Source organism: Lactuca serriola, chromosome 6, assembly GCF_051521515.1.
Source record: "Lactuca serriola cultivar US96UC23 chromosome 6, Lser_US96UC23_V15, whole genome shotgun sequence".
Taxonomy (NCBI): Eukaryota; Viridiplantae; Streptophyta; class Magnoliopsida; order Asterales; family Asteraceae; genus Lactuca; species Lactuca serriola.
In genome coordinates, this window is record NC_136413.1 from 121,273,932 (window position 1) to 121,286,765 (window position 12,834).

General features: G+C 33.3%; 3 protein-coding genes across 4 annotated transcripts; 2 read left to right on the forward strand and 1 right to left on the reverse strand.

Annotated features, from left to right (window-relative positions):
* Positions 1–549: 549 nt before the first annotated feature.
* On the forward strand, positions 550–2,957 carry LOC145056728 (eukaryotic translation initiation factor 3 subunit H). Of its 2 annotated transcripts, none has more exons than XM_079004449.1 (12): positions 550–683; positions 834–919; positions 1,099–1,215; positions 1,322–1,425; positions 1,520–1,586; positions 1,679–1,812; positions 1,895–1,943; positions 2,032–2,103; positions 2,186–2,287; positions 2,380–2,447; positions 2,513–2,665; positions 2,763–2,957. In XM_079004449.1, the coding sequence occupies exons 1-12, from the start codon at positions 674–676 to the stop codon at positions 2,815–2,817; spliced, it is 1,017 nt and encodes a 338-aa protein (XP_078860575.1). In that variant the 5' UTR covers positions 550–673; the 3' UTR covers positions 2,818–2,957. The 2 variants fall into 2 exon arrangements, with proteins under 2 accessions (XP_078860575.1, XP_078860576.1); XM_079004450.1 differs by having other exon boundaries at positions 552–683; positions 837–919.
* A 4,119-nt stretch (positions 2,958–7,076) lies between these two features.
* Positions 7,077–9,276, forward strand: LOC145056732 (proteasome assembly chaperone). The gene is made up of 6 exons (XM_079004453.1): positions 7,077–7,336; positions 7,774–7,842; positions 7,943–8,018; positions 8,285–8,349; positions 8,471–8,557; positions 9,023–9,276. The coding sequence occupies exons 1-5, from the start codon at positions 7,154–7,156 to the stop codon at positions 8,534–8,536; spliced, it is 459 nt and encodes a 152-aa protein (XP_078860579.1). The 5' UTR covers positions 7,077–7,153; the 3' UTR covers positions 8,537–8,557; positions 9,023–9,276.
* Positions 9,277–9,445: 169 nt separating this feature from the next.
* On the reverse strand, positions 9,446–11,600 carry LOC145056731 (pentatricopeptide repeat-containing protein At3g06430, chloroplastic-like). The gene is made up of 2 exons (XM_079004452.1): positions 11,163–11,600; positions 9,446–10,603 (listed from the first exon to the last, which is right to left on the reverse strand). Exons 1-2 carry the CDS (start codon positions 11,538–11,540, stop codon positions 9,500–9,502), a joined length of 1,482 nt encoding a protein of 493 aa, XP_078860578.1. The 5' UTR covers positions 11,541–11,600; the 3' UTR covers positions 9,446–9,499.
* Between the last annotated feature and the right edge of the window lie 1,234 nt (positions 11,601–12,834).

The following is a 12,834-nucleotide window of genomic DNA, read 5'->3' on the forward strand; positions in this document are numbered from 1 at the left end:
TTAAGTGGGATAATCCTTAGTGAGGTGTTTGGGGCTTTTGATATTTATGTCCATCGTGATCTCAACTATTTGGTAGTTTATGTCATGTGCTCTGAATATCATAACTTCTTCATACGATCTCAGATTTTAATGTGATAGACATAAACATCAACAAACCGAAACACCTCATCAATGATTGTCCCCACGTAAGATGTCGTGAGAAAAAACTAAAGAAATCATTTATAAGTACCGAATGAGTACAAAAACAAAAATAACTTATTTTGAAACAAAAAAATATTAATGACTAAATGTGCACAAAAATAATAATGACTAAATGTGTATAAAATAGTAAATATATTACCTTATTAAGTCATTTTTCCCGGCTAACTTAGAGTAACTGGTCCTAAAGACTGAATATATACAGTTTAACAGATTTAAATGATAAATATGAAAAAAAAAAAAAAAAAAAAAACTCTAACGAGATATATACAAATCCAAAAATATATTTTTTTGAAGTCATTATTCCAAAATATAATTTAAATGATTCTTATTTAAAATAAGCTTAATATAAAGGGAGCGAGTTTTCGATTAGGGTTTTCTTCTGAATCCAAAGGAGCGAGGTTTCTCACTACGAAAGAGGGCTTTACACTGTGTCGTGCGGTTATTCTTCTTCTTCCGATACAACATCATATCAATGGCAACAGGTTCGTCTATTTCTCTTTGCGTTTTTGTAATTTTTATTTTGGAGAAATTCATTAGAAAAGTAGCGCTTTTCCGATTTTTCATATAATTAACAACATAATGATCTTGATTTGTTGTATTTTGGAATTTGTATGAATCTTGTTCGCAATCAGCAGCTCCATCTCGTTCCTTCTTGCAAGTGGCAGCCACCGAAGAGGCAGTTGCTCCGCCTCTAAGAGTTGTCCAGATCGAAGGACTGGTACTGTACTGCCTTTCTATTCCTTTAATTTCATTACGACGGAATTATGATTCACAACCAGAGGGTTTTGTATCTGTTCAAATTATGCATAACTGATTCTATTTGCTTACATGGTTACGCATTTCACCTTTTTCTGGGATCATAATTGTTTAGATGATGATATTATTGTGAACAAACAGGTTGTATTGAAGATTATCAAACACTGCACAGAGTTTTCACCTGCTCTCGTAACTGGTCAACTTCTTGGCTTAGATGTTGGCAGTGTTCTTGAAGTAACCAACTGCTTCCCCTTTCCAGTATGTTATGTTCTTCTTTTTTCCTCCATAATAACACAACAGTTGCTAATTTCTTCACCATTATTTAACTAACACATAGTAGAATTACATTAAATTAAATTAATAGATGAGGGAGGAGGATGAGGAGATTGAAGCAGATGGTGCTAACTACCAACTTGAGATGATGAGATGCCTCAGGGAAGTCAATGTTGACAATAACACTGTTGGCTGGTAACTTTTTTTTTTTTTTCTTTTCTTGTAAACTGTTTCTTTGAATTCTTTCTTCATTAAATTTGGTAAAAATGTAAGATGTGTATCTTTAAAGGTACCAATCAACTTTACTAGGCTCTTTCCAGACTGTGGAACTGATTGAGACCTTCATGAATTACCAGGTATACACACACACACACAGTTACACTTTGTTGTTTTTATTTGGTTGCATAAAGAATTCAAATATTCAAAGAGAGGTGTTTTCTAATTTTAGGAGAATATTAGAAGATGTGTGTGCATTATTTATGATCCTTCTAAGTCAAACCAAGGTGTCCTGGCTTTGAAGGCCTTGAAACTTTCTGATTCTTTCATGGAGCTTTATCGCAACAATGATTTCAATGGAGAAAAGTAAGTCCCTTTTTATTATTATCTTTAATTCCTATGTTGTAAATTTACACTTTTTTTTTTTTTTTTTTCTTTTGCTGTTTAGGTTGCGGGAGAAGAATCTCACATGGGTGGATATCTTTGAGGAGATACCCGTATGTTCATTTTACAACCCATTTATTATCTACTTTAATAATTAATTAATATTAAATGTTGTTTCTTGTTTGTTATAATATGTAACAGATAAAGGTTTCAAATTCAGCCCTTGTAAGTGCATTCATGACTGAACTAGAACCAGATTCACCTGTTACTCAGGTATTTTATATATTTATATTTATAATCTAGTAATCTAGTTATTATAATATAAAGAAAGACTAATTTTATATTTATATGGTAGTCTGATTATGATAGACTACAATTGTCAACAAATCCCTTTATGGAAAGGAACATGGAGTTTTTGATTGAATGCATGGATGATCTCTCAATGGAACAACAAAAGGTTGTCTTTTTTTACTCTTTTTCTTTTTCATTTCTTTATTTATGTAATAATAGCAAAGTGACACGTGGAAAATTTGTATTTTTATTTCCCAGTTCCAATTTTACTATCGGAATTTGTCACGTCAGCAAGCCCAACAGCAAACATGGCTTCAAAAAAGAAGGTATTTTTATTTATTTATTTATTTATTTTTTGAATATTTTGAAAAATGTGAATGTTTTTTTGAAGGTCTGAAAATATGGCAAGAAAAGCTGCGGGAGAAGAACCGTTGCCAGAGGAGGACCCGTCAAACCCTATTTTTAAACCGCTTCCCGAGCCATCAAGATTGGATAGCTTTTTGATAACAAATCAGGTTTCCAATTACTGCAATCAAATTAACAGGTATTTAATTTTTTTTTTTAATTTTAAAAAATAAAATTTCATATTATTTCATTTGTTTTAAAATTTCATATTATGGGAATTTGCACACACCATGCAGTGTTGCAGGGCAGAGTTTCAGCAGATTATATTTGATGAAGGCGTTACATGAGTGACAACTGAATTGACTGAATCATTTAATTTTGCTTTTTTATTGAAAACTTAAGATGGTATGTAGGAGAATTTTGATATGTAAAAACTACTTGGAAATATTCTATTCGCTATTTCAGTTTCAGTCCCTACTTTGTTATTGTAAGATTTATTTATGACTATTTGTTCTCAAGAATTTGGTATAATATATTGATGGTAGAAAATAGGGTGAAACCAAACTCCAAAACCCAAAAACTAATATAAACGAAACCAAACCCAAATTGTCGGGTTTGGGTTTAAATTTTTAAAAACAGAAAAATGGGTTTTGGGTTCAGTTTTAGTACTTCAAACCGACCCAACCCGAGATTATTACATGTTTTTCAGTGATATTCTATAAAGGTGGATTTTGGTACTAAACTACACTAATTCTATGGCTTGTGTTTTAGTGAAACCGAGATTATTACCATGTTGTTTGTTAATTGTTTTGTTTCTAAAAACTTGTTAAACTTAGTTGTTCTTAAACCTGGTTGTTATAAGCTTCTAGCAACATACTTTGGATGTTGTGTTGTTGAAATGGTTTTTTTAGTTTTTTTAATCTAGGTTGTTAAATTTGTTTTATTTTTTAAGTTATAAAGATTTGCTGAAACATGGGTTACAACCCAAACATACGAGTTTAAACCTAAAACCCATATGAGTTGAACCAAAAAACCGATCTAAGAACCCAAAAACCAAAACCGACCAAAAACCGAACACTATGTATTCTAAAACTCAAAAACTGAAATACATGGGTTGGGTTTAGTTTTACCCCAAAACCGAACCAACCTGACCCACTCAACCCTAGTAGAAAAACATGATAATTATAATTATCCAAGATAACTTGTAAGCTATTATCATTGTATAAAAAGCCTTGTTACTAGGATATGTTGTAAAAACAACATTAAAACCATTCATGCTTTATTGCTTTATGTCTAAACACTGTAAATAAAATATTTCAGTTTTCCAAATTGTATGTAAATTAGAAAAGTGATTTTTACAGTTTTCCAAAGTTTTCCAAATTTCTAAGATGGAAAATGAAAACTCCACCCTTTCCAACCAAACGCGTTTTCATTGAAAATTGGAAATGAATACTTAACCCTATTTTCTGAAAACATTTTCATAGAAAATGAAAACAGTTTTCCACAACCAAACGCACCCTTAGGGTTTTTACAAAAACGGGAATCGGGGTTTCCAAATTATGGTTCTTACAGGCAACAAAACAAAAATCGGAAGCTCACCACCATGTTAGGACAATTCAGAAAACGACCGGGGTTTTCAAACTTCCAAGACGTCAATTCCTAATGTTGTTGGAAGTCATAGTCTAGACCGACAAGCTAATGAAGGGGAAGACATTATGTTCATGAGATTGCTACTTAGGGTTTTCCATAGCTAAAAGAGGGTAACAACGAAGGAAAATATGTTCCAAATGGGTGTTTCAATTAGTAGGGGACAAATATGTGGATAGTTGTCTCCACGTCATTATGCCAACTAAGCACGATAACCTGAAAATCGACATTTTTTTAGTTGAGCCCCTAATTAACAGGTCAAATTTAATTTTAATGAACCATTGCGTAAAAATACTTTAATGATCAATTCGAAACAAATATATATATATAATCCATTATGCTAGAACGTTATATATCCATATAGATATGAAATTGGTTGGCAGTATTGTAACGTCCTTATTCTTTTTACACACAAAATTTAAATTTTTTGAATGGATCCCCTTTTTAAAACTAATAATAAAACATCATTTATAAAATGATTCATTCGAGATTACATAACACATTTTAGAGTAGTAACGAAAGTCTTTTAAACATATTAACCATATTAAACATAATGTGAACGATGTTGCAGTCAAGGTCACGTTCTTCCATTTGATCTCCCTGGAGGGTCCTACAATTATTATTAAACAACGGATAAGATTAAATTAAAGCTTAGTGAATAAACACAATACTCAATCATTATATCGATCATATATATCGTATAACAAATTTTTATTCTTTGTGGGTTTTCCAGAGAAGAAATGGGAGAAATGGTTGGTGGTGGTGGTGCCAAAATCTATAGTTCAGTGACTTTCAAGAGGAAAGCATTGTTCTTGTCACTTTTAGACGGATGATTAGATGATTTGGAACGATTTTCAATCTTGAACATGTATTACCTCTTTTTCATCTTCCATCATCTCTCTTCATCTTTATTGGGTGTTCATCAAGATCTGGAAGCTCAAGAACGATCTTAAAAACTTAGGTTTCTGGATTTAGTTTTATCAAATTTAGCTTCATTGTACCGGTCGTTTTTCGGATTTTTTAGAAAGAGTTTTGATTTTCCAGGAAGATCTTGAGATCTCGTTTAAAGGGTTTCAATTTTTAGAAAGAGATTTGATATTCAGAAAGGTTTTGAATTGGTTTTTTTAATCTCGAGCATGAACTCAAAAGGGTTTCAAGAAGAAGGCTTTTGATTTTATCCTTATTTGATTTGGATTTGTCGATGATTTGGATTTGAATTTTTTCCATGTTTGATTTGGATATGTTAATAGAAGATGTGAGAGAGATGATGGTTGATGGTGGAGGACGGTGGAGGTAATGGTGGTGGATGACGACAGATGGTGATGTGTGTTATTGAGTGTGTATCTTCGTGAAGATGATGAATGTGTGTTTATGAAGATTTTCTTGAGAGTGTTTGTATTAAGATGTTCTTAAGAGTGGGTATGTATGTTCTCTTAAATTTATTAATAAAAAATAAATAAACAATTTACAAGAACAATAGTATAAAAAATAAAAAATTATAGAAAATCATGAATGATCTTTAGGCCATCCACATCAGTGCAATGCCACTAATTTTTCAATTGTGACACATCAGCTTTGCAATGATTACTCACATCAGTGCAATAATACTTATCTTTCAAAAATGGTCCCCACTGCCACATCAACAATTACTTTATATATATATATATATATATATATATATATATATATATATAATAAATAAACATAAATTTTATTATTATAATTAAAATAATATTTTTAAAATAAAATAACAAAATAATAATAAATATTAAATTTATTTTACTTTATTAATTATTTAAGTATTAAGACATTACAAAAAACATGAATTTTAAAACAAATATTACAATATTATTTTTCATTTTCTTCGTCTTCAAATCGGTTCTAAATCTCTTCAATCAAATCCACTTGTAGTTGGTGATTTATGGATCTGTTACGAATTTTTGCATGACTCTGAAGATATATTTCATATGAAGGAAGACGACTTCGGGAAATTTCAGGCCTAACTATATTAAAATTAACATCATTATGTGTATAATCAAATTGACGAATATATGAAACATGTTAACCTTCCACAATCAAAAGTGGTCTCCATTGCCACATTAACAACCACCTTTTACATTTAAAAAAAACACCATTATAAATTATATATATATATATATATATATATATATATATATATATATATATATATATATATATATAATAGAAGAGTAATTAATCATACATATATAATATATATAACTTCATCATATATAATAGAGTAAATTACTGAAATCGTCCCTGTGGTTTGGTCAAAATTGCACGTTTGGTCCCTAACTTTTTTTTGCATTCGGATCGTCGATGTGGTTTGCTTTTGTTGCGTTTTTCGTCCCTATGGTTTAGTAAAAGTTGCATGTTTGGTCCCTAACTTTATGTATGTAAGGGACGAAAAATGCAACAAAATCAAACCACAGGGATGATCCGAATGCAAAAAAATGTTAGGAACAAACGTGCAATTTTGACTAAACCACATTGACGATTTCAGTAATTTACTCTATATAATATTAGTAACTACTATCTTTAAAATAATATAAATATGATGACATGGACTTGCAAAAAAACTTGCACAAGTTGAAAGATAAATGCATATGTGGCATGTCAAACCCATTTGCAAGAGCTTTGCAATGACCAATGCAGACGCTCTTATGGTTCGTATAAGATGACTTTACCCTCATATGCATTGCACATGGTCAGACGAAAATAGACAATAGACGGAAAGTTTTCAACCATAAAGACCATCCTTGAAGACGAAAAAAAGTTAAGGATCAAATTTGATTTTTTTTGAAACTATATGGACCATTTTTAAAGATTTATCTAAAAAGGATAAAAACGTAAACCGTTATAAAAAAAAAAAAAAAAAAAAAAAAAAAAAAAAAAAAAAAAAAAAAAAAAATTAAACCCAAATACCAAAAAAAAAAAAAAAATGACGCTTGACTTACAAGCTTGAGAAACAAAACCCTAGCAATTCAAATAATCTCAAACCAAACTCACATTTCAATCAATGAATTCGGATAGAGCAATGTCTACTGTTTCACCAGCATCGACGACAAATGATGATATTGCAAATGGATTTCAAAATTTGGGGATTTCAATTTCAAATGTTAACGACCTGCAGATCACTTGCTTCTCTGACGTCTTCAATGACACTACCCTTCATTTTCAGATCATTCGTCTTCCCAAACAGGTATCTTGTTCAATTTCTTCATATTTATGCTTCTACGTTCTATGTCCATCTATATCATACACAAAATCCGGAACTTTTACCTGATTACGAGATGCAATCTTGTCTTCAGCTTCCTCGCTTTACCTACCTTGACCATGGAGTTTATCCTTTAGTTTAATACTATTCAAATTATATGGATTTATAGGTTCACTTTCTATCTCCTTGACATTTAAACAACTGATTACTCAGAGTTCAAACTAGACATACTTTTTCTGAATGATATGCAGTTTTGGGGAGAAATCACCAACAGGATTCGTATATTAATGTACAGTATTAATGGGAAATGAAATTTCTGAACATTCTTTGAATTATCTGGGAAATTACTGTGTGGTCTCTAGTAACTGTTTTGATATTATTGCTACATATGGCTTACTCATCAGTCATCAGCTCATGTGTAGATATATGCATGGATTGGTTGTGACTCTGCCAAATTTGGTCATTTATATGCTGCTGCACGTACAAGACCAGTAAGTTTTCACTTATGAGTATGTTATCTTCTGCAACAAGTAATTTTATCCAAATAGCCATTTTGGTGTTGATACCTCCACTTTTCATGTTCATATACAGAACAACACAGTCAGTGTAAGCTCCCTTCTTGGTGGTAACTCTGACAATACAGGATCTGGCATTGCTCGTAGAATAGGTAACCCTCTAACACTCTTTGTTACACAGGACAAGACATGACATGACATAATGGGTTCTAATGTGTTTGACATGCATTGGACCGGAGATTGAGACTGATGCCAATGGGACAAAAGTTCAAACTTTTTGTCCCAACCGAAAAGGTGGGACAGAGACTTGCTCTCGATATCTTGTCTGTGAAAAAGACGTGAATGCCCTCATCCTCGTTGTAAATAATAACCTTACAAATTGTCTCCGCTCCTTCTGACATGTGTCATTTTCTCATAGTTATTAAGACTGGAGTTCCTTTAACATTGGCTTGCAACATTCCAAAAGATAGTCCCATGCTTGAGGTTCTCTCTCTCTCTCTCTCTTGCATACACAATTTTTTTTTTTTTTTTTTATGTAATCGCGTCTTTATCATCTTTTTTTTTTCTCTGTAATCCTAAATGGTTTCTCCTGTTGTGGTTTTAGGCTGCAGCTGAAAAGAAGCTAGTTCAGATGCTAAATGCTCTGGGTTACACAAAGTCCAAACATTAAGAATTATATTCATAGAAAAAGGTGAAACATTTATTTGTGACACCATACATACATACATACATACACATAGATGCATCAACCATACCTAGGCCCTGTTTATGTTTTTTACTATTATATGTTGTCTGGTCTATGGATAAATAATGTCCAAAATATATTTGAGAAATGATGGTAGGCATACGTGGTGAATTGGAAGGAAAAAATGATGAGGGCAAATTTGTAAAAAGTTAGGAATTGATGAAAAGCCTCATTTCCTCAAGGACTTCTTTCAAGTTATTTCTTAGAGCATCTTCATTTAGAGTTTTTTTTTTTAAAGCTTATTACTATTTACAAATTACAAATTACAAAAGTAATATGTAACAGTATATGACGACCATTGTTGATATTCTTAGCTTAACTTGATGTGTGTATTAAATCCAGAAAATCAGTGTAAATCGATGTGTCAAATCATGAGTTTTTGATTGTTGCATTTTTTGCTTTGTTTCACAGTGATGAATCAATCTACTGTTTGAGGGCGTGAAGTGGGATCTAAACATCAATCATGAGGTGATATATAACCATTGGATATAAAAACCCTAATTTGTTGGATTTTACTTTTAAGTAGAAATTTGGTGTGCATTGAAGTGGGATCTATATATACGGAAATTGAATTTTTTGTCACCCAAGGAGATGTACACAAGCCTATCAAACTATATTCATATCTTTTTCATATTGCTAATATTTTAATATAAGACTATTTGTAATTTTGTATTAAATAATTAATAGTTACATGAAAATGTAGCAACTTGTAGAAATGGGGTGATAATATGACACTAAGATGCCATGTACTTGCTACCATGCATCAACCAACGTCACATACCATGTGAAATAACATTAACACATATACCAAAAAGAAAAACAAATTTAAACGACTTTAATATAAAACTAATTTACAATAAACTAAAAACCAACATTTCAAACAATTAGTTATTTGGGATTCAAATTCAACATCATATCTCTTTCCTGTTCCAAATCATACACCTTATCATTCATACCTACCTTCCTATAAGCTTCAACCATGATATCAAACGTAGTCACATCACCCCTACATTCCTTACTCTTCATCCTCCTAAAAACCCTCTCCATTTCCATCAAATCATCCGCTTTCGCACACGCATAAATCACCGCATTATAAAACGACGTATTTTCAGCTATCTCCAATTTCCCAGCTAACTCAACCATATTAACCACCTTATGAAAAACCCCTCCATTAGCATACCCTCTAATCAAACAACAAAACGTCTTCGTGTCCCCACGAATCCCCTCACTTCTCATTTGATCAAAAGTAAACTCCATATTTTTCACATCACCAACATCCGAAAAAGCCTCGATCACATTGTTATAAGTCGATGTGGTCCACGGAAACGAAAGTTTCCGCATGTACGATAAAACAGTCGACATTTTATCGTACATTTTTTTCTTCGCGTACCCATTCACTAAAATGTTAAACGTTCGCGTCTCGGGGTCGATTCCGTAATTTCGAAACTTTTCGTACCATTTCTCCATTGTTTCGACTTGACCCGTGTTCGCGAATAGCCCTAGAATCGTGTTCATTGTCCAAACATCGGGTTTTGATGTCGCGCTTTCGAGCATCCCGTTAAGGATTTTTTCCATTTGGTCAAATTTTCCGGCTTTTATGTAGCCCGCGAGGACCGTGTTTTGTGTGAGGGTGTTTGGGGTTAGGGACATTTCGGTCATTTGGTCGTAGAGGGATTCCACGAGGTCGAATCGGGAGGCGTCGACACACGCTTTGATTAGAATGCTATATGTGTAAATGTCGGGTTGGCAAAACGGGAGGTTTTTCATTTGGTCAAGGACTTTGAATGCCGAGTCAATGAGATTGCTTCGGCTATAAGAGGCGAGTAATGCAGTGTAGAGTTCGGGAGTGGGGTCTAGGCCTTCTTGGATCATTGTGTTGAAGAGATTTTGAGCGTGTTGGGGTTGACCGGATTTTCCGAGGAGGACAATGAGCTTCATGTAAGTTCCTTGTTTTGGTTGATAAAATGGTTGTTCTTTTAGCATCTCGAATACCTAAAATAAAAGTTTTATACAAGTAAAATGAGGTTATATACACCTTGTACTATGTTTGGTGTGCATTGGACTGAGATCGATGGCAATCACACAACAAATTACACGATAAGGAACCAAACGAGAAGATTTGATTCCATATGAAATATCAATGCAATTATTAAGGGTCAAATGCAAGAAATAGCAACGCATTTTGATTTATTTTTTTATTATGCAAGAAATAGCAACATACTTTTTTTTTTCTTATTAAGGTGTTAATAATAAACAAATTAACAAAGGTATATTGTTCTTTCTTGCATTTAACCCATTATTCATTTCATTTCAATAGTGAACATGTCTATCATCACTACAGATTAATTTAACTGGTGAAGAAATGATCCCTCTCTAAACTAATCAAATGAAGAAAGTAAACCAATCAATCAAAAACTATGTGAAAAAGCTTTCTTTCAACCAAAACTATGTAAAAAAACCCTAATCAAAATTGGTAGAAATTAACAACCTAAACACACTAATTGGTTAAATCGATACATTAATTAGGACTACAGGTTGAGTGTATGATTACCTCTAGGGCTCTTAACCACTGCTTGTTGTTGATAGAATCGGATAAGGCTTCTGTAACGGTAATTACCCCCGTATTAAGGTCATTCTTCCGATCCGGCTGCTTCTTAATGGTCTTAGACGGCGATCTTCTCTTGTTCCTGTCAAAACTCGAAGTCCCCGCCACATCGCCGGGGTACTCCCCTTGCTTCCACAGTTTCTTCTTCTTCGGTGCCGCAACTGAGGAAGCTGATCTCATTGCACATCGGAATAGGAACCGGGGAGAAGTTATGGGATAGTGAATGCGGTGATGGTGGTGGAGATCGCGGTAACTGTCGGTGGAGAGTGATAGGGAAGATGAGAACGAGTGAGACGACGGCGGCGGCGGCGCTAACAACGACATCGTTTTGTTTCGTTAGAAGTGATGATCTTGTCATGTGAGTGGGCGAGCGAGCAAACATCCATGGATAAGGTGTAAGGATTTCATTTTTGGCTCACAATAACATTTCACCCTTATAATTATTCTATTAGTCAATATAACCCTCGTACTTTTGATATTATAATTAGAGTAAATCACCGTCTTGGTCCTTGTGTTTGTTCATTTTAACACTATTGGTCCTCATGGTAGGGTCAGGTAACAATCAAGACCTTGTCTTAGTTAGGCTCCGCTAAACCTTTCTATCTAGGATATAAAAAGTCGAATTTGCACTTAAGCCTTATACCCGACAATGTGAACCTCAGATTAGAGTAAAATCACATCTCAACACAACATGAATCTTTGAAGATTTCTTCCTCCGTTACCAATATCACCTTTGGTTCTAACTTTACAAAATAGTATCTCGGCTCTCGATGTGAACCTATATGATGACTGATGCAACTACTTCCGTCAACATGTACATGATGATGTAAGGAAGGGTGGTGATGTAGGGGAAAGTCTTAATATGGTAGGTCAAGTTCTTAATGATGATTAGGGTGTATATGTATGGGAGGGTGATGATTCAAGGTAGAATGATGATGTAGGGGCGTGTCTTGATTTGGTAAATTAAATGCTTAATGATGATGAGGGTAAGTATAGGGCAACAACTTAAAGCAATAAATGATGAGGTTGAAAATGGAATAAATGAAATTCCAGGGGAGGTTAGCAGTTAATCAGAAACTAACAGTAAAGGCCCTTTAGCACAAATTGGTATTAATGATGGTGATTATGATGATCTTCTACCTGTTAATGTCCTTACGGTGACAACGTAGCTATGCTACTAAAGGCAGTGTATACCATGACAAAAATAGAATGTGTGTGTGGTGTACAACTTGTACTCGATGACATGCCACCAGATGAGCTGGAAAATTTAAGTCCTTATAGATATGTAAGTTAGTTTTACAAAAGTCTATTTTTGTCCTCTAATTTAGCAATGCATATGTTTTTTTTGTGAATAACATGAATTAAATGAAGTGAAGGGTCATCCATATGCGGATGTTAATGGTGAAGGTGAATGCGTTATAGAGAGGGTATTGGTGACCAATATCATCAACATGAAGGTGCTGACCAAGATCGTCAACATGAAGGTGATTATACATAAAATGAGGTTGATGACGAAGGCAAGCATGATGTCCTCAACATTAGGAAAATGAAGCATTCTAAGAGGGTAATTAAAAACAATTTGAAGAAGCCTGTTTTTGATAAAGATGGTGGTTTAACA

Bases quoted from the DNA above. Each gene is read 5' to 3' on its own strand.
- LOC145056732 (XM_079004453.1), top strand. From the start codon at position 7,154: ATGAATTCGGATAGAGCAATGTCTACTGTTTCACCAGCATCGACGACA. The intron at 7,337-7,773 runs GTATCTTGTTCA...GCTCATGTGTAG, and splicing joins TCATTCGTCTTCCCAAACAG to ATATATGCATGGATTGGTTG. The intron at 8,350-8,470 runs GTTCTCTCTCTC...TTGTGGTTTTAG, and splicing joins AAGATAGTCCCATGCTTGAG to GCTGCAGCTGAAAAGAAGCT.
- LOC145056731 (XM_079004452.1), bottom strand. From the start codon at position 11,540: ATGTCGTTGTTAGCGCCGCCGCCGCCGTCGTCTCACTCGTTCTCATCT. The intron at 10,604-11,162 runs GTAATCATACAC...CTTTTATTTTAG, and splicing joins AGTGGTTAAGAGCCCTAGAG to GTATTCGAGATGCTAAAAGA.
- LOC145056728 (XM_079004449.1), top strand. The intron at 1,813-1,894 runs GTAAGTCCCTTT...TTTGCTGTTTAG, and splicing joins AATGATTTCAATGGAGAAAA to GTTGCGGGAGAAGAATCTCA. The intron at 2,288-2,379 runs GTTGTCTTTTTT...TTTATTTCCCAG, and splicing joins TCTCAATGGAACAACAAAAG to TTCCAATTTTACTATCGGAA.